Here is a 24,853-nt window from a genome sequence, read left to right on the forward strand (position 1 = left end):
AAATACAGGGATTTGCAGAGGCAAAGTGACATTGTAGAGACTGTATTTGTTTTTGCAGGTGAAATGGTGGATTAAGAATAAAGCCCTGCATGCCTAGCATGAGTCAGAAACCCAAACCCCAATTTTTTTTATTTTAATTTTTGGAGCCAGAAACATCTTAGCCACTTTCTGCCCGGCTCCAACTTCGACGTGCTGCTACCAGGCAAAAAAAAACATTCTCTCTCCCTCTAGCAGAGATCACAAGCACCTAAACTAAACAATAAACTGAGCCTCCTCCTCCTCGAGCCTTCCGTCCGTCCGTGGTGAACGGCAGTAACCCCGGGGAGCGCAGAGGAGCGGGTCACTCGGGGTTAGCAGCGTGCGCTCCCCTCCCACCCCGCCGGGAGCCAGCGCCGTGCCAGCCAGCAGCCCCTGGCACGCGTCCCTCACCCCAGAGCCCCAGAACCTGCCTCTGGCTGCCTTCTGCAGTGAAATTAAGATGATTCCCGGATCAGCTGCACTTCAGACCGCGGCAGAGCTCTTGCTGCTCGCAGGGAGGCTGCCCTTAAGAGTTTGGTTACAGCTGTTTCCCGTTACGTCACTTAAGCTTGCCTTTTTTTTTTCTTCTTTTTTTTTTCTTCTCTTTTCTTTTTTTTTTTTTTCTTCTTTTTTGTCTGGGATAAAAATAATTGAAACCATGTGACATTCAGTTTGCTGATGTGGCTGAAAATGTCCCAGGGTAGCGTGCCTTTTGCTTGGCAGCTGTTTTGGGTAGGACTACCTTTTATGCTGCCTTATTACTGTGCAAACAAAGGCAGCATTTTCCTTTGCGTACAGCGTGAGCTGCTCCAGATGGCTTGACCGAAAGTTACTTCTTATTGTCTGGCAGGCTGATTTCTGTGTGAAAAGGAGGGACTTGCTCCCTTGTTTCACAGGGCAGCAGCTTGAGGGGGTGGAGAGAGCTATTGTTTGTGCCACGTCTAGAAGCCTTTCTAGCAAGGAATTTTAATTAGAGAATAGTCTGAACAAAATATTTGTCTCTTAGTGTGGGGATTGATTGGGTCAGTGTCCCTGTGCTCTTTAAATCAACCCAGGAGGGCAGATTAAACTCTGAGAGTGAGGGCAACTATTAAGAAACACGGAGCCAGGTCTGATGTCTGGGAGTAGTTCAGTAACGCTTCAGACATGTGAGATATTTGCTTCCAGTGGTGTGAACGGAGCAGCTCTGCACATCTATTGTAAAACTGCTGGTGCCAAAGATGAAACAAAGCTGCTTGCTCAAACTTTGTTTTTAAAATAACAAATACTTTTGTTAATGCAATCCCTCTGCAAGATAGTTTGTGGCAATTAGCTACCCTTTCTGTTTCTGTCCCTTTGCCTGTCCTAAGGAGCTGATGGCACTTTAGCTAAAGCAGTGGACGTTTACCAAAGAAAATTCAACTGTCTTGCCTAAAGTACCAAAACCTCCCAAGGCATCCCTTTGAATTGGAGACTCACACTGTTATGCCTGAAGTGCAGCCTTGGCCTTTTGGGTTGGGAGACATCAAATCCAAAATCCACCTGGGTATATTTAACCAAGTACAGTTGTTGTCTTATATTCTCTTTTTCATTCACATCCTACGATGTTAGCACCCTGTCAGTCACCCTGAATCTGCAGAGCCTGATTGATTGGCACCAGGGTGCAGACAAAGGCACCAGTGAGCAGCGAGGAGATGAAAGTACTCTTGAAGCAAGTCTGGATACAAGTACTGAATCCCCAGGTTTTAGCTGTTCTCACAGCTGTCTTCTATCATATCAATGTGTCATGTGTTTTCAGGCAGCTAAAAATAGAGGCTCCTTGTGTATGTGACACAAAATAGCTCTTGTTTAGCATCAAGATTTTTTTTGCCCAGATGTTGGCACTTCTAGAGCATGCACAGAACTACAAATGAACACAAAGGGCCAGGTTTACCTACAGGGTAGGGCCAGAGACCCTGGGTATACCTGCCTCGGTTGAATTAGCATTGAGTTATTATGGGACACCGTTGCTTTCAGGGGTTGTTGTGGGCCAGCTTTGCCAACTGTCCTAGACCTTGAATACCTGCCATTTTATTTAAACAAAGGTGACAGAACTAAGACACGGCAGACCTGGCAGCAGGGCTTTGTCTGACTCCAAAAACAGAGTAATTGGGGCCATCTAATGTTATTTCTGAGATGCATCTGAGGAGCAATTACAAATAGGTGTCTCAGCAGCTCTGCTTGCCCTTATTAGTGCATGTCGCTATTCTGGGCAGCACAGCAAGAGCATCACAGTTCATGTCACCTGATATTCAGTAGCAGACAAGAAATCAGATCAAATGCTAGAAAAGATTTAGAAAAGGATAGGGAACCAACTGTGGAAGATGTTACCATGACACTATGCAAATCTGTGGTTTGCCCTCCTGTTTGATACGGAGTACAGAGCAAGGCACTTTGTCTCCAAAACACAGTAGCAGACCTGAAAAAAGTTCAGAGAAGGGCAATGGGGACATTTAGAAGTGGAATGACTTTCACGTAAGGAACAAGAGAGCAGTCTGGGACCTGTCAGCCTGGTAAAGAGATGAGCTGGGGGTATGACAGAGGTCTGTCAAGTTGAGTGGCCCAGAGAAAAAGAGATAGGGACTGAATGTTCACTGTGCAAAAAGTGTGGCACCAAGTGAAGCTAACAGTAGCCAAGTTTAGGAGAGGGAGAGGAGGTTCTTTCCAGTGATATGTTGTATGCTAAATATTTGCAGATGTTCAAATACCATGGAAGACATTCATTGTGAGTTAGCAAATAGACAGAAGTTCCCTGAGCTGAAAATAATTGGAATCTGGAAGGTTACTTGGGGGAAGTTTGTTCTTGGCCTTGCTTTTTTGTTTCCTAACATCCACTTACTGTCACCATCACAGAGGTTACTGAGCTAAACAGACTTTTCGTGTGTACGGACACACCTCTGTTTTCTTGCTTCTCCAGCCAGAGAGCCTGAGAGTAGTGGTCCAGTGTAGCACAAAAGCAGTGCTCATGGATGTGCATCATTTTTCTCCTTGTGGTGAGCCTGGCCATGTCTCTGAGCATGGAGACATCGATGCAGTGTCATAGGCTGACCACCTGCTGCTTTTGCTGGTGACAGATCCTGCAGGTAGCTGCCACAACAAGTAAATGTGTCTTGCAGTACAGAATCTCCCTTCCAGCTGTGAGCATTGCATCTCTGTGTCTGGTGTTGAGCGAGCAGGGCAGGAGAAGGCTTCTCACCGTGGTTGGCTTCATGTTCTGTGGAGTAAAGGCACACACCGTGGTCAGGCCTGAGGCTGCAGCTGGGCTTGTTTTCCTGGGCTTTCAGCAAAGCTGTTGACAAAGGGGCAGGGAGGTGCTAGGTCAGGCACAACATTGCTGGTCTAGGAGGTCAAACTTTCTGCCTGGTGTAAATCTGAGGAGGCTTGCTGACCCTGGTGGGGCTGTGCCGGGTGACACTGCCAGAGCGCTGGGGCCTGCAGCTCTGCAAGGCTGGGTCTGATTAGCTGCTCCCACTCCGTGTTGTTTCCTTATTCCCTCTTCTGAGTCGCTCCACCCCGGAGTGAGGGGACTGCTGGAATGTGAACTATTGTGCAACCAGAGAAGTGGTTTCCATGTGAGAGGGCAGGAAAGGCAGGAACCACCACAACACTGAAGGAGAAAACGTAGAATAAAGAGCTCAATAAGTACGTGGTCTCCACATTTTCCCACAGTGGTGGGGGGAAACACACTTCCTCTGGTCTCTCCTGTTAGTTGTACATCCAGTGGGATTCTCATCTGTCTGAAAACAGATGTGTGGCTTGAAGGAGAACGGCAGGATCTTTTCCCTTCTCTAATCCAGTTCCTACCCCTGTCTCCATTCTTCTCCCATTCCCTTCCAGTTGCTGAGCATGAAGAGCTGGAGCGACATGAGGCAAGAGGTGATGTTCCTGACCAACGTGAACGCATCAAACTCCTCTACGCAGATCTACCAGGCTGTGTCACGTATTGTGTGTGGCCATCCCGAAGGTGGAGGGCTCAAAATTAAATCCCTCAACTGGTACGAGGACAACAATTACAAAGCGCTGTTCGGAGGCAACAACACTGAAGATGATGTAACCAACTTCTATGATAACTCCACAAGTAAGTGTAACCCTGTCGTGGCCTAAGGTCCCATCCACTCCATGGCTGTAATGACCGCTGTATTCTAAACTTCCATGGGTGAAAGCAGGTGATCCTGAGGGTCAGCATACCTGCTACTGTTCAAGAAAAGTACACACATGCTCTTGCAGAAGGTCCACTGAAAGCTATGTGGACCTCTTTGAAGGGAACGGAGAGCACAGTTGCATGCGGTCTTTGGAAATCTGGCCTTTTCTGTGCAAATTTTGGCATGCAGCGTGTTGCATGGGCTGTGCAGATAAATGTGACTGTGTTAATCATGGGATATGCCATTAATGCTGGAAGCTCTGCAGGTACTCCATGCTTGCTGGGCAGATGGTGAAGGCTCAGGCTGAAAAGGGCATTTTGTGGAGCTTTGCAGCAGAGGAGGGTTTTTGTTTTGTGACAGCTGCTCTGCTTTCAGCTGTGACCGTCCTTAAAGTGCATGCGAGTGGGTCATGTGCCTTCTGCAGTTGTCACAGTGCTATTCAGCCACTCACCCCGTCCTCTCCTCCTCAGCACCCTACTGCAACGAGCTGATGAAGAACCTGGAATCCAGCCCGCTTTCCAGAATTATTTGGAGGGCTTTGAAACCCTTGCTGATTGGGAAGGTCTTGTACACTCCAGACACACCAGCCATAAGGAAGGTCATGACTGAGGTAACTCTAACCCTATCCTCTGATACGCAGTGTGAGGTATGTGCTCTGGCTGTACAGCTAAGCTTCTCTGTGTTAAATTGGGTCCAGATGCAAGCCTAGAAATGATTGTCCACAAAGCACAGTCTCCATAGTCGCTCGCTTCCCATGCCAAAGGCTCGAAGAGAAAAGGCATCTGAACTCCATGTTTACACCTTACTGGAGACATTTGTGGTGGTGCTTTGTGATTACCCACAGGATTTGCAGCTCTGATGTGGGATATGAGACCGGGAAAGACCTTGATATGCCTTCAGATGTCTTTTCTCTCCTCCGCTGCAGGCTGATCAGCTGATCCTTAACCATTTCTGATAGCAGTTTACCTAATGTGATCTCTAGTTCCCCTTAGCAAACCCTCCTAGCACATGGGGACGGGCTGCCTCTGTGTGCCCCTCATCTCCAAATTCCACCAAGCCTTAAGAGCAGTCCTCCGAGCAGGCACTGCTCAGCCACAGCCATCTTCACTCCCTCTTCTAATTTTCCTTCCAATCTGCACGTGCCTTTCCTTACTCCTGCCCTTGCGGAAGCTGTTGCTCTTTGAATATAAGCAATGCTCAGTACTTCACTTGACAGGTCAATGCACCCTCTCAGCCTGCTGTGGATCTGAGCCAGGTTTTGGGAATAACCTTCCTCCTCTCTTTGCCGACAGGTGAACAGGACATTCCAGGAGCTGGGTGTGTTTCGTGACCTCGGGGGGATGTGGGAGGAGATAAGCCCGAAGATCTGGACATTTATGGAAAGCAGTCAGGAAATGGATCTGATTCGGGTCAGTATGCTGTTCTTGCCAGAACCACTGCCATCGTCTTCTGCAATAAGTCATGAAACACTTGTTTTAGATAGTGCTTCAGCGCTAGTCTGGGCAGATAAATAGTATGGATGTGACCCCCTTTTTGAAACGTGTTGTGGTTGTACTGGTCTTGCCTTGTGCTGGACACTCCTTCATGTAACATCCTGCCACAAACAGGAGCAGACCACGTTTAACAGCTGCGTCTAATCTACCTCTGTGGGGAAGTGTGCTGCTTCTTCCACACTGTTGCCCTAATTCTGTGCAAATATCTGGCTGGTGGTATTTTTGTGGAGTTGGTGACATATTCTGCTGCCTGTGCTGTGCACTCCTCTGTAAAAGCGCTCTCTGGAGCAGCTGGTTTCATGACCCACCATATACCTAGATCAGATCCTGGAATGTGCTAGGTGGCCTCAGGCCCCATTAAGTACAGTCAGATTTAAATGGTTATTGTCTTAGAGCTAAACCTAGATGCCTGGTGGTCACCTGGCACAAACCTTGTAAAAAAATAATTTTGGCTTGTATGGTATGCTTAATTTAGTAACAGTTGAGTATTTATGGGGGAAGAGGGAATATCACCCTGCAGCTGATCACTTCATAATGTGTTACTTGTTCAAGACCATGAAGAAAGGGTTGGGAGCCTTGTTTGGATTTGACACACTCTGCTATTCTGTTGGCTCCCCAGAGCATTGTGCCCAATGTAAGACCTTCAATACTAGGGCATTATCTGCTTATTAAAAGTACAAGAGGCTTAGTTCACTTTGCTTCCCTCAGGTGTAGCTCAGGTGTGGGTCTTTCACCTCTGCACTGATGTCTTTGGAAACGCAGTGATGTAAAACTGTAACAGCACAACAGAAAATCAGTTGCAGAGGAGCTTTTCCTGCTGGCAGCTGGGTGGGTGTTATAGCACAGGTGTTACACAGAGATCTCCCTGGGTTTGTTAAGCCTTGAAGTTCATTCCTTGTTGATCCCAATGCAATGATGTGCAGAACAGTCCCTGACCTATCCTGTTGCACTTCCCAAGACCAAGACATACCGGAGAGGATGAAGACATCATTTTTATTACTCCTGTGCCTCTGTTGGCTTTATTAAAATTACTTCTGCAGATACTGGCAGCAGAGAGATGAGAATCAGGCCCACTGATTATAAATTGAACTGCTTGCTGCAGGGAGTGCTGACAGAGACAGGATTTGTCTATTGGTTTGGTTTGCAGTTGTGTCTTTTGAAAGGTGAATGTTGCTGGCTTTTTTTGTTTTTGTGCTTTAAATGAGCCCTAGGCTTTACTGATTCTTTATTTTATGCATCCTGTTAACTCTGCTGGCTCTGGTGTTTACTTCTTGGTCTTCCCAACAGTCTGGTCTCTTCCCGTGTACTGGTGCAGTAGCAGAAGTTCCTTTGCGGTCACCTGCAGCGGTTCTTGCTCGCAGCAGTGCTGCATTATGAACACCTGGGCAGCTCTCAGGCAGCATCCTGTTGGGTTTAGCAATGCAGCACAGCTCTCAGCGGTAGGCTAAAACATACAGCTGCCTGCTTGGGGCTGTTCCACTCTGCTGTTTGCAAGTCCCTGAGACTGCTGTGCTGTCGGGAGATGGGTTGTCACCTCCCAGCTTCTTTCGGTGTGGAACATGTTTGGTGTATTTCCTTCTGCAGTAGAGGAAAACTGCTTTTCCCACTCACTGCTGGCACTTGCAGCCCGATGCTAATGCAGCTGCTGACTCCAGGGAGGATGGGACGTGCCCCCAGGAGTTACTGTCTGTTAATGCTGCTGCTGGACATGATGAGGCTGAGCCCTGTGCCTGCAAGCGTGGTGCCCTTCCTGAGAGCAAGGGTGGGGTGGCCAGCCTCAGGAGACCGAGTGCGCAAAGGCAGCGTCGTGCAGCCTGTCCTGCATCCCTGTTTGTTCGGATTTCCCTTTTGCATGTTCTCCTTTGTCAGCTTGGCTTGTTCTGTTCTCCCAGTTTGTGATTCTGTTTTTGTAACTCATGTGACCCGTTGCTTTCGGGTTTGTTGCTAACAGCTGCACATGGGGACGCTCCTCTCCGCACCTCTCAGCTTCATTCTTTGTTCTGGCAGAAATTCCATTTCCTGTTTTTATTGGTTATGATTTTTAGTTTTCTCTCTTGTGCTGGCTGTGTTTTCCTCCCCTTCAGGTTAGCTTTATCTCTTACAGTTAATGCTGCCTTCCTACCTGCCCTTACATTACAGCTTTCAGTTCTGCTTTACTGCCAGGTGCTCCTACCTGGATTGCACTTGTGCAGGGTGTTACATATATACCTAGTGGGTCCACAGCCCACCCTCCAAAAGCTAGGAGCTAAACCACGTGAAAACAGCACTGTCTCCGGTGGGAGAGCAGAGAGGCAGGACATCATTGCTGTACAAGGCTGTTTCAGCCAGCCCCGGTGACACAACAGAAAAGCACATAACAAAGCCACCCGGCTTTTGGTTCTGGTGTTTCTATTTATTACCTGGAGGGCTCAGCCTCTGGCTGTGCCTTGCCCCTTCTCCATCCCAGAGACTTGTTCGGAGCAGCCTGCAGAGCTGGGGGGCCGCTGGGCACCCAGGTGCGTTTCTGCTGAGCACGTTTCTTCCTGCTCCGTATCTTGCTGGTGTAAAACCCCGTGGCTTGTGGGGAGGAGGGAAGGCGTGGATGGGTTTTGTCGTCTCCTTCATCTCTCTCCTGCCCGAGGAGCCCGGTTCGTGGCTGCCACCTAGGGCTGAGCCGGGGCTGGGCAGCGCTAGCTGAGTTTTCCCAAGGCGTGGGGCTGTGCACGGCTCTTTGCTGCCCTCTCCACGGAAAAAAAGTGGCAGGACAAGGAGACAGCAAGCCAGCCTGCGAAGCGTGCCCGATAGCTTCGCTGCTGCGCTGGGAGAAGTGCATCATTTCGGTAGGAGAGGTGCCCAGAGCTGTCGGGAACACCCCCAGGCTGAGCTTCTCTCTGGGGAAATACAGGGTGCGCAGTTAAAAGAGGGTGTGAGTGGCACAGGGAGCATCAGCACAGGGTGACAAAGTGACCTGCTTGGCACTCAGCAGCAGAGGACAGAAATGAGACCCCCTGACAGCCAGGCAAAGTGCCTGGGGCTTGGAGGTGGCCGGTGTGCTGGAGGTGAGCATTTATGGAGGGCTGCTGCTCGCTGCCACCTAAAACACAGGCGACATCCCCATCCCGCAGCTGCCTTGTGGGCAGCTGGTTGCGGGTGCTGAAGGGAGCTCTGGTTTAACATCAGTGCTTCCAGTGCATTTTTAAGTCATTTTTCCCAGTAATGCTAATTTCCATGACAAGGGGATGATCCAACAGCAATTCTCAACCTAACAATTTCCTCTTTGATTAAAATATCCACAGACACTGCTGAAAGGCAAAGCTCTCTGGGACCTGCACTTGCCGGCTTCCAACTGGACGGTGGAGGACATTGCCCGCTTCCTCTCAAAGCATCCCGAGGAGGTTGAGACAGATAACGGGTCGGTGTACACCTGGATGGATGCCTTCAATGAGACAGACAGGGCTATTCAGACCATCTCCCGCTTCATGGAGGTGAGATCGTGCTGCAGTGCGGGCAGGGAGCTGGGGGACAGCGGCGCCTTGGACTCCACTCACGTGGTGGGGTGGTTCCTGGGAAGGGAAGATCAATCTTCTTCAGTCCCTGTTCCGTAAATTACCACGCTTTGGTGGGGCCAAGTGCAAAGTATGTTAGAAAATACTATTTATTCGGGAGTCTAAATATAGATGTGGGAACCTAACTGTAGGCCTTGTTCTTGAAGCTCCTGCTTTGGCCATTGCATGTGGTTTCCCACCCTGTTGTTACTGGACGACTGAAAGTGGCTGCTCACTGCAGCCATGTCGCAGCTCATATTTCTGTTTGGGGTTTTAGCTGAGGATAGCAGCAAAGCTAGCAGCTTCTTCAAGCTGAGAAAGATGAAGTAAATAATGGAGCTTGTTCTACACGTTACGCACTTCTCTTGGCAGATGAGTGCAACCAGAAGCAGGTCTTGGCCTTTCGGGGGCCTGGTCCAAAGCCTTTGTGAGTCATCCACAGATTTTTAGAGGCTTTCAGTCAGACCTAGCTTATTGGTAACAGCAAAAATAAAATCTCATCTATGAAAATTGATGCTTGTATGGAATCCTATAGTCACTACTGTAATGCTTCCTAACCTCTTGTACAGAAAATACCTTTGGGTTATCTGTCAGGGACACCTGTTTGACTTGCAGATAACCAGTAAGCTGGGAAAAAAAAAAAAAAAAGACATCTCTAGCAACTTGCTGGGCTACTGTGAGCCATTGCAGAATATTTCAGTGCTACAGCCTTTTCATGGGCCTGATATTAGTGGTGTAGAGTTACCTCTTTTCTGTCCCTCCTGAACTTAAAGTGTGTTCTGGTTTGATCTGATCCCATAAACACTTCCAAAATTGTCCCTGTCTAGTGTGTCAACTTGGACAAACTGGAGCCTGTGGCCACAGAAGTCCGTCTTATAAACAAGTCCTTGCAGCTTCTGGATGAAAGAAGGTTCTGGGCTGGTATTGTCTTCACTGAAATAGCTCCTAACAGCACAGAGCTCCCTCAGCATGTGAAATACAAGATAAGGATGGACATTGACAACGTGGAAAGGACCAACAAGATCAAGGATGGGTGAGGCCTGGCATACTGCCTTTTACACAATTTTTTACTGGGGTTGAGCTGACTGAGGATTTCTAACAGAAACGTCTTGTTGCCTTGGCAGGTACTGGGATCCTGGTCCCCGTGCTGACCCCTTTGAGGACATGCGCTACGTTTGGGGAGGCTTTGCCTACCTGCAGGATGTGGTAGAACAGGCAATCATCAGGGTGCAAACAGGCACGGAGAAGAAGACAGGAGTTTATGTGCAGCAGATGCCCTATCCGTGTTACGTGGATGACATGTATGTATACAGGCTGCTTCAAAAGCTCCCAGGAGCATTCTGTCTTAGGAGGCATGGGCTTTTTCTCGCTTGGTTTGTTTTTTTTTCTCTTTGAACCTGCTCTTCAGTTGAGTGAGATGAGAACAACAACTCCAGCTCCCACTCAGGGCTGGTGATGTGCTTTAGACCCATCAGCCTCACCTTGTGGTGAGACACTGACACAATGTCATGGTTTACACTTGGGCTGCTTTGTGCAGTGAAGCCTTAGCCATCACCACGCTCTGCTAACCATTGGGTGGTACCCAAAGTCACACTAATGTTTCTCACTTTGTTCTTCTGTCCCTTTTCTTCCTGCTCTCAGATTTCTGCGTGTCATGAGCCGCTCCATGCCTCTCTTCATGACTCTAGCTTGGATCTACTCAGTGGCTGTGATAATTAAGGGCATTGTGTATGAGAAGGAAGCCCGGCTGAAGGAGACAATGAGGATTATGGGCCTTGACAATGGCATCCTTTGGCTAAGCTGGTTCATTAGCAGCCTTATTCCTCTCCTGATGAGTGCAGGTCTGCTGGTGCTGATCCTCAAGGTGAGCCCACTGGTTCGGTCTGTGACAGCAGAATCCAGAGCTTTGATGTGTAGTTGCTTGAATTGGCACATTGAGGAGGAGGTAGTGGTTGTTGACTGATCTTTGGGAGCAGGGTTTTGGAATTATAACATAGATGATTTGCTGAAAACTGCAGGATGTGCTGTGATAGGTTCAGTGCCCTTGAAAATGCACCTCTGGTAGCACCTCACTTCAGGGAATGCTGCTGTGCAAATTGCAGCCAGCCCAGTGTCCCCGTCCCCTCAGCAGCATTGCTGAGAATCTGCTTCTACTAGAGCCATTTTAGAGAGCCCTTTCAAAGCTTGATGTGCCTGTTTTTCACTTTCCAGATGGGGAATCTGCTACCTTACAGCGACCCAAGTGTGGTGTTTGTTTTCCTCTCGATCTTCGCTGTTGTGACCATTCTCCAATGCTTCCTCATCAGCACCGTGTTCTCCAGGGCCAACCTGGCAGCTGCCTGTGGGGGTATTGTGTATTTCACACTGTACCTTCCCTATGTGCTGTGTGTTGCTTGGCAGGACTACGTCAGCTTCTCACTCAAGATCTTTGCGGTAAGTCTCAAGGATACTGCAGCACTCTAGCTGGACAGTGATAATTAGCAGGGAGGAAGCAATGAGAGGATAATTTTCCAGTGTAAGAAGCTACTAGGGCCGAGCTTTTGTTGGCTTTGGTAGGAGGAGTAATTTAGCTACATGAAGCTCTTTTCATCTTTTTATGCTGTGGTGCTGTACCACCAGATAGGCAGGGCTGTAGGAACCATTTGACTTTCTCCTCACCTGCCTGGAGAGGGTGGCCTAATGGTGTCTTCTCTCATATTAAAGTCCAAAGAATAATGGAAGGAATAGGGAAGCAAACTTACTCTGGGTGGTGGTCCAGCAGAGATTTCAGGCTTTACTTATTTGAACAAAACAAAAATGGAGTCTGCCACTCCCTCTAGTGATTCTAGTGATGCTCCTTGGACTAATTTTTTCCTGTAAGGTCTCCGAGCTAGGTTGCTTTAGCCTTGCACTAAAGGTGAGCTGCCCAGAGCTGAGTAGTTGTGAAAAACTCGATGTGTGTTCATGCCTCCCATTTGCAGAGCCTGTTGTCTCCAGTAGCCTTTGGCTTTGGTTGCGAGTACTTTGCACTGTTTGAAGAGCAGGGAGTTGGTGTTCAGTGGGACAACTTCTTTGAGAGCCCACTGGAAGAAGATGGCTTTAGCATCACCACATCTGCCGTCATGATGTTGTTTGACACGTTCCTGTATGGGGTCATGACCTGGTACATTGAGTCTGTCTTCCCAGGTGAGGTCTGCTTCTACGTGAGGGTCATACCTTCACACTTTCACATGGATCCTCTTGCCTTACTCCTTTGACAAGGTGCAAAATGGGCCTATTTTTAAGCAGAGCTGAAGAAAAGCCATGGAGGAAAACTCCATACCAGCATTACAGGGAGGCTGTTGTGGCTATTATCAGTGTCTGTTTCCCAGTACAGAGGCAGTGCCCCATTGTGATGGTGGCTAAGATAGCCCCAAAAGCTTTGGTGCATTTCAACTGTTCGCTTCTCTGAACTGCTAATTCCATAGACCATGCTATAGGAGGCATTGGGAATATCAGCACCACATGTGGATGCTTAATGCCTTCCACCATAGGACCTCTAACCCTAAAATGGAATTTTGGAAAAGAGATTGTTCTCGCCCTGAAGACTGGCAGTGTCTTCATCAGTAAATATCTCCTTAGTCCTGCCTAACATAGAGGCTTACTACGGGGGTAAAATACTTGCCTTCATGTTATGAAAGCTAGCTTGGGAAAATGGTCTGCTGCAGTTGGGCTCATGTAATTTTATTTATTTATTTATTTATTTTCCCACTCTTTAGGCCAGTATGGAATTCCCAGGCCCTGGTACTTTCCTTTCACAAAGTCGTATTGGTTTGGTGAAGAACAACAGGACAGGCAGCCCCTTCATCCTGACCAGAAGGGGCCTTCAGAAGGTAAGTGTTGGAAATAAAGGAGCCCTTCTGCAGTGCAGTGTTGGGGTCTCCCTCTTTGAAAGCAGAGTTCACGGGCAGCAGGACTGCGTGGCTGAGGTGAAATTGGTCTTCCATTTGTTCTCAGTTTGGGTACACTCATCAGCTGTGTGTATCTAGGTAAACCCAAGGTAATTAGCCGGGTGGATACTACAGCCTCAAAGTTGAGATTTCTCTCATTTTTACCGACCCTGGTGACACTGGAGATTTCTAACCTCCAGTTGAAGCCAAGCGAGTGAAGAGAGCTAAAGGGCAATCTCTATGGAAGGTTCCTGTAAGTAGGAAAGAAATGTGGCCAGTTATTTGTATAGCTCATTTCTCCATGGATCTCCACAAACTTGGAGGAATGTGTTGTTCGTTAGAGTTCTCACACAGTTAAATAATCTGCCTCTACTTTGCTGTTTTCCTTCTAGTCTGCAAGGAGGAAGAGCCTGTGCATCTGAGCCTTGGTGTTTCCATCCAGAACCTGATAAAGGTTTATCGTGATGGCAAGAAAGTTGCTGTAGATGGTCTCACGCTGAACTTCTATGAAGGGCAGATCACATCCTTTCTGGGACATAATGGAGCAGGGAAAACCACTACCATGTAAGATCAACATAATACTTTTGGGAAGTGGGGGAAATGGCTCTGAATGCTACTGTACCTATCAATATGGTGCAGGTACAACTGCAGTAGGGCTCTGCTGATGATGCTCTGCTGATTTCAGTTGAGCTTTGTTTATTTACTCCAGCTGCCTCAGAAGATGCACAGATAAAGGGGACTGAAACTGGAGGGAGTTCAGACTGTGACTGAATGCATCTGCTGGCAGGCAGCATATTTTTAGTAATCCCATTTGTGATTCTGACTTATCAGTATAAGGAAATGAGTTGAGCTTGAAAGGATGGGAAGCTTTTAGAGGAAAAGATATTTCCTTCAAGCAATGTCATGTGGGTGTGCTTTGATCACTGTGTTAAAACCACTGGAGCCAATTCTTCATCCATTAGTGAGATGTTTGTCAGACTACTTCCCTAATGCAGGATTTCCCAAGGGCTTTCACCCGCTCTTCATTGATCCATCCTAGCATGTACAGCAGCCACTTATTAGTGGTAGAACCTGCATATCTGTTTTGTTTGTTCTTCAGGTCCATCTTGACTGGCTTGTTCCCTCCAACCTCGGGTACTGCCTTCATCCTGGGCAAAGATATCCGCTCCGAGCTCAGCACCATCAGGCAAAACTTGGGTGTCTGTCCACAACACAATGTGCTGTTTGACTTGTGAGTAGCATCCATGAGATGCAGGGCTGTTGTTACCCAACTGGTGTTTGGGTTCCTTCTGAGACACTAGTGTGCTTCCAGCTAGGATGGATGTATCTTCAGCTGTGGGGAGGGTGACTGACAGCAGGGTGGTGTGAGAGTGGTAGAAGGACATTCTGTTCATTAGTGTGTTCAGGCATGCTTACGTATTATCAACAGGAGCCTACACTTTCATCTTTGTCCTCTTTCTGAGGAAATCCGCTACACTAAACTTACTGAGCCTACTGGTTTGGGGTGTTAAGCACTGTCAAGATCCTCTAAAGGATGATTATTTGCATTGTTGCTGAATAGTCACACTCTGAAATCAGGCCCTAGCTGAGCACACCCAATCTGTAGCTGCTGTCTAAAACCTCAGCCTTAAGAGATGTTTTCCCTAGCAGACAAATGCACTTGCTGTAACACTAAATGCAAAGGATGTATCCCAGCATGGTGCTCTCAGCTGTGCCCTGAGTTTGTTCTTGTTCCCCAGGCTCACTGTGGAGGAGCACATCTGGTTCTATGCTCGGCTCAAAGGGCTGCCGGAGAAGCAGGTGAAAGAGGAAATGGAGCAGATGGCAATGGATGTTGGTTTGCCTCACAAACTGAAAGCCAGGACAAGCAAACTCTCTGGTAGGTTCAGCAGCTTTTGCATTTCTGAGTAGCTCCCTCAGCCCTCCCTCTCAGCAGAGCTTGGCAGAGGCTGCATCACAGATCTTGTCTGGATCTTCCAGTTAAGGCCGGATCCTCTGCAGGCTACCATACAACTTGACACTTAAAAAATTAGGTATTTACTAAGTACCTAATCATCTAAATTAGGAAACATAATGATCTTACAGTATTTCATGCTGATACCATAAAAGGTCAATCACTTTCTATGAATATTCTGTACTTGTTTCCATCGTGACACAGGCATCCACTCTAGCCATGGAATTTGCATACCTGTGATAAAACTACGTGTGATATTTGTTCTCCAAGTGCTTACTAGTATGTTTGGGCTTTATGGGGTTAGGTGAGGGTGGCTCAGACCATAACCTAACCTCCAAGTCACGTGCTGTTTGTGAACAGCATGTGCACTTCTCATATCAACTTCTGCTACTTCAGCTGACATCCTGGAGTGTCCTTCTGTTTTGTTCCAGAATGCTAGGATTCCTGTGTCATTCTGTACCAGATACTTGGGGACTGAGACTGCTTTGTCTCAGTCAACATGTTCACAGACTGCACATTTGTCCTTGGAAAGGGAGTGTAGATGGCCTCAGGTTGGCTTCACTGAGAAGAGTGTAACATAAGAGAGGTTGACGAGTATATAATAATTCCTCACTGCTGCCTCTGATGCACTTACACAGGAGCGAGTCTCTTGGGGACCTCCTGCTGTAGTTCAGGCTTCTAAAGACCTGTGCTCCATATCCTCAAACACAGTTAGGCCTCCAAGCAGGAAATTTGCTACTGCTGATGTAGCAAAGATACACGTAATTCACTTATAGAGGGGGTTGCAAGATGTGGTTTGCTGTAGAAGAAGAATTGGGCAGCGCTGGGGGAAAACCATCCCAATGAATTATCCCCTGTCCTGCAGTTTATGGGACCCTGAAGGCCTGAAACAGTAGCAGCACTGTCTTCTCAGTATTCAATTCTGCTTTCTCTTGGAGAGCTGAGTTTCCGCTGTGCTGCGTTTGTTGTTGTTCTCCTGCTCTCTGTGTCAGCCTGAATTCCTCTTTCTTGTTGTGCCTGTCAGGTGGCATGCAGAGGAAGCTCTCGGTTGCCTTAGCCTTTGTGGGTGGCTCCAAGGTTGTCATTCTGGATGAACCCACGGCTGGGGTGGATCCTTATTCCCGCAGAGGGATATGGGAACTGCTTCTGAAGTATCGGCAAGGTATGTGGTCTTTTTCTGTACTCCCAATGAAATCTGTCATGTGAAGCAAAAGAAAATCTCTGATTCGTGACTGTTCCCAAAATAGCAACGTGTCTTTGCAACTCTATTGTTGCCTGCACTGAGGAAGGAACAAAGAGCATGTGGGACAAGCGTGTTCTGATCTTTCACCTGTCCTCATTTCTCATCCCATTCATGTCAGAGCTCATGAACAAAGCCCCTTGATGTACTGTGAGAATAGTAAAGCCAGAAATTCACCTTTTTCTTGCAGCAGCATCCTGTCGTAGTGCAGCCATGCTTGTTGACATGAAATTAACCCACTTCAACTAAGCAGGGCAATGGTGTGTAGAGAATGGAGAGAATATAACTGTGACAGCAATTGTGAACCTTTTCCATACTGCTATCCTTGTACAAACGAGCTTCAACCTGGGTCAGAAAGCTCTTATGCAACTTCATTTTAAAACCCAGATGATCATGGCCTTTCTTGTTTTGCAAGCTTGGGTATGGTTGTTTTATGCCAGTGTCTTCCTTTGCTTTCTTGCAGGCCGCACTATCATTCTCTCCACACACCACATGGATGAGGCAGACATTCTGGGCGACCGGATTGCCATCATTTCTCATGGCAAGCTCTGCTGCGTTGGCTCTTCTCTCTTCCTGAAGAACCAGTTGGGAACAGGCTATTACTTGACCCTGGTCAAGAAGGATGTGGATTCTTCTCTGAGCTCCTGTCGAAACAGCAGCAGCACAGTGTCCTATCTGAAAAAGGTACAATGACCATTCCTGCTTATGTTCTTTCTTCCTGCACGAAATTTTAGGCTTACAGCATTTGAGATTTTACATGACAGAACAGATTGAAGAAAAATCCCTTATTCTTTAAAAGAAGGGTTCCTTGCTTTTGTAGGTGCCATTGCAGACAACTACAGCTATTTAAATTGTTGCATGGGACATATGCCTCTAATAGAGTTTATTTCAACACCAGCGTTTCCAAAGCTGATTGGAGAGAGACAAGATAGATGAAATGCACCTTTTTGTAATACTTAAATCTACTGATGTGACTTCTTGCTTGTATTTTAGCCCTTTGCAGTAGTATGTCACCTTTACTTTGACTCTTCTGTGGAGTATATAGCATGATGCAGCATCTGTTGGGAATTGTAAAGAGTGTAGCATCTACATAGGCCCCTTTTCTAACTAAACATTGCTTAATGGTTGTCTTTTCTTTTTGTGACTAGGATGACAGTGTCTCCCAGAGCAGCTCCGATGCTGGCCTTGGCAGTGACCATGAAAGCGACACCTTGACAATAGGTGAGGCTCGGGAAAAGAGTATATAACATTCAGTCCCAGTGCTAACATTGCTCATACTTTGACCTTGAAAAACTGCCTTAAATTTGTGTCCCTGTGTAGCTACAGTCTTGGGACAGTTATCAAGTTCACAGACACAGCATTTTTAAATCCATAAATACAGGAACATTTTCCTCCTGTGAGCCACTTTGAGTTCATGTTGTCTTGAGATTTAGTAGGTAAAGGTGACATAGTTGCTAGGCCTGTTAGCAATATGACTTGTAAGGCTGCTGGTAGCACGTAATAGATTGCTCACATTCTACAAATAAAAGGAATAACCAGACTTAGGTCCAAGTCTTTGCTAAAAATAAATGGAAGTCAGATTTTCCTTGGAAATGAGCTGCTTTCCAGATAAGTCCCATATTCCTTCCTTTGCTTCTGACAGGATTATTTTAGGCTGAGCTGATTTTTCTGCATAATGAACAAAGTCAAAAGATGAATGCTACCTTTTTCATTGGTTCTTCTAGATGTGTCTGCAATTTCAAATCTCATTACAAAACATGTTCCTGAGGCCAGACTGGTGGAGGACATTGGCCATGAGTTAACCTATGTCTTGCCATACAAAGCTGCTAAAGAGGGAGCTTTTGTGGAGCTGTTCCATGAGATTGATGACCGTCTCTCTGACCTCGGCATTTCCAGCTATGGCATTTCTGAAACTACCCTGGAGGAGGTGAGTGAGCTAACGCTTCTTTTTTGACTTAAACCACAGAAGTGAATTAGTGAATTATGTCAGAAACAAGGGCAAGGCGGTCTTGTCTCCACTTCCAGTAAATAGTTGCCTGTTTATTGTGGAGCAAGCAGCTCTGTCCTCCTCTCCAAAATGGATTTTATTCTGTACCATTAAAGAATTTGTGATAAAAATGGAAATGTAATACAGGCAAGCTAGGTCCTTTGTACTCAGTTGCACTTCACTGAGATGTCTTGTCATGTAAGTTTGGCCCCAAATTGGCTTCTAATGACTGTGCAAATACCTTTGAGGTGTTTTTAGGGATGCTTTGTGCTGCACTTAACCGGAAACATGCATTTTCAGTACTGGAGGTTGCTGTTTACAGAAACCCTACGGCCATATGCCCGTGTCAGGGTTTGGGGGCTGATCCTTGTGATTGTGTTCGGACACATTTAGTACCAAGGTGTTTCTCTCAGATACAGGAAATAATGTTCATTTAAGACATATGGAGAACTGATGTTGTAAAGGTGGAACAACTGCAGTGTGGTTACAGCCTGTGCTTTTGGGGAAGCTAAGAGAAAGTCCATGCTCGAGTCACCCAGCGGATAGAGTCTTGTATCCTCTGTTCTCATGATATGAATGTCAGTCTTAGGCTCTGTCATGGCATTTCGTGAAGGAATCCCCACAATATTGCATCCCTTCTAATTTTCACTGACACTTACCATTGCCTTTCAGATCTTCCTCAAAGTGGCTGATGATAGCGGTGTGGACGCAGAAACCTCAGGTGAGTGTAGTTGTCTCCTACAGTATTGAGGGAGACTTCAGGGAGGGGTATAGCCTGTATGTGTTGTTTAAGAACATGTCTGACAGAGCCTAGATATTTCAGGAGTAATGTTTCAGTGCAGGGCTTAGGTTCCTGGGGAAGAAATTATTTAATTTATATATCAAACGAGGAGTGTTCCTGTTTTCAGTTGTTAGCCTTGGACAGGTGGGTGACCTTTGTGTATGGCAATGTGTCCAGCTATACAGTGACATATGCCCAGGTATGATTGCCCCTATTTCAGGCTGAAGCAGAGCTCTTCTGTGGTGAGAGCTTTCATGACCTAAAGTAGCTGTTCTTAGTATGCTTAAAGTCTGCTTGTTTACTGTTAATTTCTGTCTACTCAGTAACAGCACAGTCATTTTGGAAAAGTGCAGTTTCAAGTTTCCGAGTGTGTTGTGACTTTGAGTGACACTGCTGTCTACTCTGAGGAGTAGGAAGAACTTTTGACAGGGTCACAGTACCCTCTGACTTCCTCTTCTCTTTTCCTGAGAGCAGCTCACTGAACTAAATGCTTGTGGCAGTGTTTCCTGATAAACTAATGCTAGCAAATTGTGCTTAGTGTCATGTGCATATTAAACAATAATTTTCTCTTGGTGAGAACAGCCTGCAGTTTCTAGGGCCTAGTGAAAAATAAAAAAAATAAAAAAAAAAAAAATAAAAAAAATTAGATGTCCAGTGCACTGGAAGAAGCTTCTAGGACAGCACACATGGAATAGTGCATAAACTATATGACCTTTCAGAGTGACAGTCATGGTTTTAGGTTTTTCTGTACTGGAATCACTCCAACTCAGCTCCTCGGTTTACAGATGGGCATCATGTAAAATGAAAACAATACTGCTTTGCTTTCTCTGGTGCTAACTGGAGATCAGTGGAAGCAGTTCAGCTAACCGTAACTGCATTATTTTCAGATGGGACATTGCCAGCCAGAAGGAACAGGCGTGCGTTTGGAGACAGACAGAGCTGCCTTCGTCCATTTACAGAAGATGATGCATTTGACCCTAATGATTCAGACATAGATCCAGGTATTGAGGGTTCCCAAGCCTGTTTTCTTCTTGTGGACACTCTTTCACATTATAAATATTGCAGATTACAAGGCTGAGAGTACCAAAGGATTAGTGGCTTATTTGCCTTTAGTAGGCATTGCAGTATCCATAGCCTGTTCCAACCTCCTATCAAGGTTCAAGGAGATACAGCTATAAAGCAATTCTTGTGAATTTCTGTTGCTTCCTCAACCTGTTGCTCTCTTTTTTTTTTTTGTGAGTGAGTAACTGGTCCAGCCATCACCTTGTTTCTCCAGCACAGAATTGCCCAGAGTATATTTTTGTGAGCTTGTAATTAATTGTTTCTTGCTTCTTGCCAGCAGAATCCAGAGAGACAGACCTTCTCAGTGGCATGGATGGGAAAGGCTCCTACCAGATGAAGGGCTGGAAGCTGTCCCAGCAGCAGTTCGTGGCTCTGTTGTGGAAGAGGCTGCTTATTGCCAAGCGAAGCCGGAAAGGCTTCTTCGCTCAGGTGAGCAAAAGGGGGCTTGTGCAAGTGAAAGGAGGTAGGGGATAACCAAGTGGTTACCACGTATTCTTGCACAGGAATTCTTACAAATGAGATTCAAATCCAAATTATACCTTAAGAGAAGCAAGTGGGGTCTGAGTCCTCTGCATGCCACATGAGTGACATGATTGCATGTCAGGATAGGCCTTGTCTTGATATCTAGAGAAGCCATGGTAATTTACAAAGACCTTCCTGGGAAACTTTGAAAAAAAGTCTTGATCCATTGACTCACCTGGAGCTGATGATGCCACTGGAACATTCACTTTAAAAATGCTCACTCTTTCTTTGCAATTTCAGATTGTGCTGCCAGCTGTCTTCGTGTGTATTGCTCTCATGTTCAGCCTGATCGTTCCTCCCTTTGGGAAGTACCCCAGCCTGGAATTGCAGCCCTGGATGTACGATGAGCAGTATACTTTTATTAGGTATGTTCTTTTTGGCACAGAAATAGTGCTAAATCCTAAAATTGTTTTATTCTCTGCTAACTTAAGTTACCAAGTACTGAATTCCTTACTGTATTGTTTAAATTTGCTTTCTGTGGTTAGCTCAGAAGTAAATTTGAAAGGAATGCTGGTGTTTCCTTTTTGGACCTTTAACTGCCATCCTTAACTACTAGCAAGGCCATATCCATTTCTGAACGGTGTTATGACCAGTAATGCTGTGCAGAAAAATAAATGTAGACCAGAAGTGTGTTTGTGCTCCTAGGCCAAGTGTTTTTCAAAGGGAAACCTCCACCCATATCCTTTTCCTGAGCTTTGTCACTGTGTTCTCAGCCTTACTCCACCGCTGTTTCTGCTGCATGTGTGTTAACCCACTGACCCGGTGGTGTTTGTCTTCTCTATCCATAGCAATGATGCTCCAGAAGATGCAGGCACTCAGAGGCTTTTGGATGCCCTTCTCAATAAGCCTGGCTTTGGGACACGCTGTATGCAAGGACACTCCATCCCGTAAGTAGAACTCAGTGCTGGGAAAGGGAAGCCCAGCCCTGGCTTCTGGTCACTCGGTAGATTTAGTCAGCTTCAGGGAATGATACTTACACATGGCCAGGGCAGGATTTAAACCAAAAGGGTTTTAATTACATTAACGTTTTTATGCTCAAAACCTTCTAGAAAGTGCCAGCACCTGGCATAGTAAGGGAGCAGGGTCTGAATGCAAGTCCTTACTGATGGAGCCAAAAGGGAGACTGTAGTCTCTCCCTCAAATTACTGTTCAGTTATGAACCAAAAAAAAAAAAAAAAAAAAAGGAAAAAAAAAAAGAACCTAGTCATAGAATCATAGACTGGTTTGGCTTGGAAGCAACCTTAAAGTTTATCTAATTCCAGCACCCTGCAATTGGCAGGATCACCTTCTACTCTTGACTGTACCTATTCACACAATCCTCAGTTTCCAGCTGCACTAAAAAAATCCAGGTTAGCACCCCCACAAACACCAGCAGACAGGATGGAGAGCCAAGCAGCACTGGTGGTATTTCCTAGCTCTGCCACTGTCTTGCTGCATGGCCTTGGGCAAATCACTGAAGATCCGGGCCACTTGTGTAGAAAGGATATACAGAGTCCAGGCTGGTTTGTGCCTAGGCAGGAAGAAATGCAGCTCATCTTCACTGGATGATGGGAAAGGGGGTGACGGTTGCCTTACCTCTGTCCTGACACAGAGACACTCCTTGCACCGTGGGGCAGACGGAATGGACCACTGCTTCAGTCCCACAGTCAGTCCTGGACATCTTGAAAGGCAACTGGAGCATGGAGAACCCTTCCCCATCGTGCGAGTGCAGCAATGAGAAGATCAAGAAGATGCTGCCTGTGTGTCCCCCTGGTGCAGGCGGGCTGCCACCCCCACAGGTAGGAGGGAGTTGAGGGATCCTGCACTGTGGGATGGTCCTAGAGAGCGGAGTGGCTGGGTGTGATTAATACTTTATACAGTACTGAACAAAATTTATCTGATTTGGCACTTGCATTTTCTAATGGATATTCATCTGTGTTTCCCCGGTGACACCAGCGAGAACAAGACACTGCTGATATCCTCCAGAATCTGACAGGCCGCAATATTTCAGACTATCTAGTGAAGACCTACGCGCAGATCATTGGAAAAAGGTAGCTGTTAACATGCCCTGTCCCTTACCTCCCCACCAAACACAGTGTGCTGTCAGCGGGATGCTTCACAGCTCAGCCAAATAGGTTTTGGCAACCCAAACTCTTAGCTCCTCTGACTGTCCTGATCCTGAGTTCAGGTGTTTCTGCTTTATAGTGATGCTATGGCAGGCATTGGGGAGGGGAGGCAGGCATGTCCTGAGCCTTGTGGGTAAAGTAATGGGAAAAACGGGGTGCAAACCCCAGGAGTTTTACCAGAGAGGAGTGGTGGGACGTAGAACCATAGAATGGTTTGGGTTGGAAGGGACCTTAAAGATCATATGCCAGATATGAGGGTGTATTGCACCCTTTTCCCTGGCTGTGTGCCTGAAGCACCGGTAGGGGTTGTCTCCTCTTTTTCCATATATAACTCATCTGCTTTCTTTTCTGTCTCTGCAGCTTAAAGAATAAGATCTGGGTGAATGAGTTCAGGTGAGTTTGTATGTTTTGTCTAGTTTGTTTCCACTGCCCCCTGTGCATTGTGTTGAGCAAGGTTCTCAGGACAGCTCCACCCCGTTTCATAGTTTATTGTGCGTGGCTTTTAACTGCCAAGTGTCCCAGGAACACTTCAAAGGATACTCTTGGGACAATCCCAGAGCACACTGCTGGAAAACCTGCCTGGTTTATATGGAGAGCAGTCCTGGCTTGTAGGGATTCACAGGATCAGCCAATACTGTCTCACAGGAGGTGCTGTTTTTGCAAGCAAGGAAAACAGAGGAATGTCCTGCTCTGCCTGCACAGGCAGCAGAGGACAGCTGCATTCATTAAACATGGTCTATGTCTTTACAAACAGCACACTGTAGTCATAAACTGATAATTTAACCCTAGAAATAAGGGGTGGGAGACAGCAGGGCTAAGTAGCAAAGTGGAAGGGTCAAAGTTTGCCCTTTATGTAAGAGTGGGGACATGTGCCTTGGTTGTAGTGCAAGAAAAGGAGACATCTGGGAAAGAAGAAGTGGTGTTTTCTGGAGGTGTGTAGTCAGATGTGTGCTTCATTCTCCATCTGTACCCCCAGGTATGGTGGCTTTTCCTTGGGAGCCAGCAGTTCCCTCATGCTTCCTCCAAGCCATGAAGTCACTGATGCCATTAAGCAGGTGAAGAAAATCTTGGAGCTAGCACAGGTGAGTAGCTGTCTCCCGTAAACCCAGATTGTGTTCATGTGACAGAGTTCTGTTATTTGGGAGATGGCTTGGAAAGTGTAAAGTGAGAATAGTTTGTGTGTTAGCAGTGGCTTCTCCCCGTCACCTCTCAGCTGGGGTTTTCCAGGCTGGTGTTGGGCAGCAGCAGAAGGCTTGGGAATGCGCTCAGCTGCACAGCCCTCATTGCTGATGCAGGTTCTACCCAACACCATCTGCAAGTCAATGGGGATTACAGCCACCTCTGAGTGCTGTGTGGCAGGGAAGAGCAGGCTGCCTCAGGGACTTAACAAGCTCCTGTAAAACCTCACTTAAATTCTTCTGTGCCAAGTCCGTCCTGGCTCAGGAGAGAACTTGGTCCACTGCTTTCTTCTGAGACTGCCTCTGGGCTGTGGTGTCACTGAAGATTTTCTGCAACCCTGGTTTAATACTTGTCACTGGGTAGAAGAAAAAAACACACAAAAAAACAACAACAGCTACAACAAAACAGGCCTAAGGCTGATCTCTCTTATTGGTAGGACTGCAGAAAGGAAAAGGGTGAGGGGAAAGCTGCACTTTCTAACCTTCTTACCACCTCTGTCTCAGAGGATACAGTCTGCAGACTAGAAAGAAAACTGTCAGAGCCATGAAAAACCTAGGGTGACCCCCAGAGTCCAGGATGTAAGAAAAGAGGGGAAGTAACTTTCTCTTTGCTGTTTGCAGGGGAGCTCTGGAGATCGATTTCTCAACAGCTTGGCAAGTTTCATGAAAGGCCTGGATACAAAGAACAATGTGAAGGTAAATCAAGCATCCTCACTGCTGTGCCTGCTGCTTGAAGCTCTGGTAACCAGGAGTTACTTTTAGTTAGCAAAGCCTCAGCAGTTTGCCTTGGACAACTGTGCAGCCTAGAGCTCTCTGCATTTAAATCAATTGCTAGTGGAGAAGATGCAGATTATATTCTTACAGTTTTCACTGAAATCTGTTTGTCCCTGTTCAGGCCTAAGGCTCAGAACGAGTTCTGTG

At 46.7% G+C, this 24,853-nt stretch overlaps 1 protein-coding gene across 3 annotated transcripts in view; it reads left to right on the forward strand.

The window, feature by feature from the left end:
- Positions 1-24,853, forward strand: part of ABCA1 (ATP binding cassette subfamily A member 1) — a 91,386-nt gene that overhangs the window by 53,674 nt on the left and 12,859 nt on the right. For 2 of the 3 annotated variants that reach the window (XM_038169977.2, XM_038169978.2), the window contains exons 9-35: positions 3,874-4,114; positions 4,649-4,788; positions 5,471-5,587; positions 8,947-9,135; positions 10,023-10,228; positions 10,320-10,496; positions 10,837-11,059; positions 11,407-11,628; positions 12,156-12,360; positions 12,933-13,046; positions 13,496-13,667; positions 14,203-14,334; positions 14,843-14,982; positions 16,082-16,219; positions 16,761-16,981; positions 17,446-17,518; positions 18,022-18,224; positions 18,957-19,005; positions 19,953-20,066; positions 20,405-20,556; positions 20,890-21,014; positions 21,438-21,536; positions 22,241-22,427; positions 22,585-22,679; positions 23,115-23,147; positions 23,731-23,836; positions 24,554-24,628. In XM_038169977.2, the coding sequence (XP_038025905.1) occupies positions 3,874-4,114; positions 4,649-4,788; positions 5,471-5,587; positions 8,947-9,135; positions 10,023-10,228; positions 10,320-10,496; positions 10,837-11,059; positions 11,407-11,628; positions 12,156-12,360; positions 12,933-13,046; positions 13,496-13,667; positions 14,203-14,334; positions 14,843-14,982; positions 16,082-16,219; positions 16,761-16,981; positions 17,446-17,518; positions 18,022-18,224; positions 18,957-19,005; positions 19,953-20,066; positions 20,405-20,556; positions 20,890-21,014; positions 21,438-21,536; positions 22,241-22,427; positions 22,585-22,679; positions 23,115-23,147; positions 23,731-23,836; positions 24,554-24,628 (3,948 nt within the window). The remainder of the gene's footprint in view (positions 1-3,873; positions 4,115-4,648; positions 4,789-5,470; positions 5,588-8,946; positions 9,136-10,022; positions 10,229-10,319; positions 10,497-10,836; positions 11,060-11,406; positions 11,629-12,155; positions 12,361-12,932; positions 13,047-13,495; positions 13,668-14,202; positions 14,335-14,842; positions 14,983-16,081; positions 16,220-16,760; positions 16,982-17,445; positions 17,519-18,021; positions 18,225-18,956; positions 19,006-19,952; positions 20,067-20,404; positions 20,557-20,889; positions 21,015-21,437; positions 21,537-22,240; positions 22,428-22,584; positions 22,680-23,114; positions 23,148-23,730; positions 23,837-24,553; positions 24,629-24,853) is intronic. The other variant, XM_038169979.2, reaches the window with a different exon arrangement.

This window comes from Anas platyrhynchos, chromosome Z (genome assembly GCF_047663525.1).
Source record: "Anas platyrhynchos isolate ZD024472 breed Pekin duck chromosome Z, IASCAAS_PekinDuck_T2T, whole genome shotgun sequence".
NCBI lineage: Eukaryota > Metazoa > Chordata > Aves > Anseriformes > Anatidae > Anas > Anas platyrhynchos.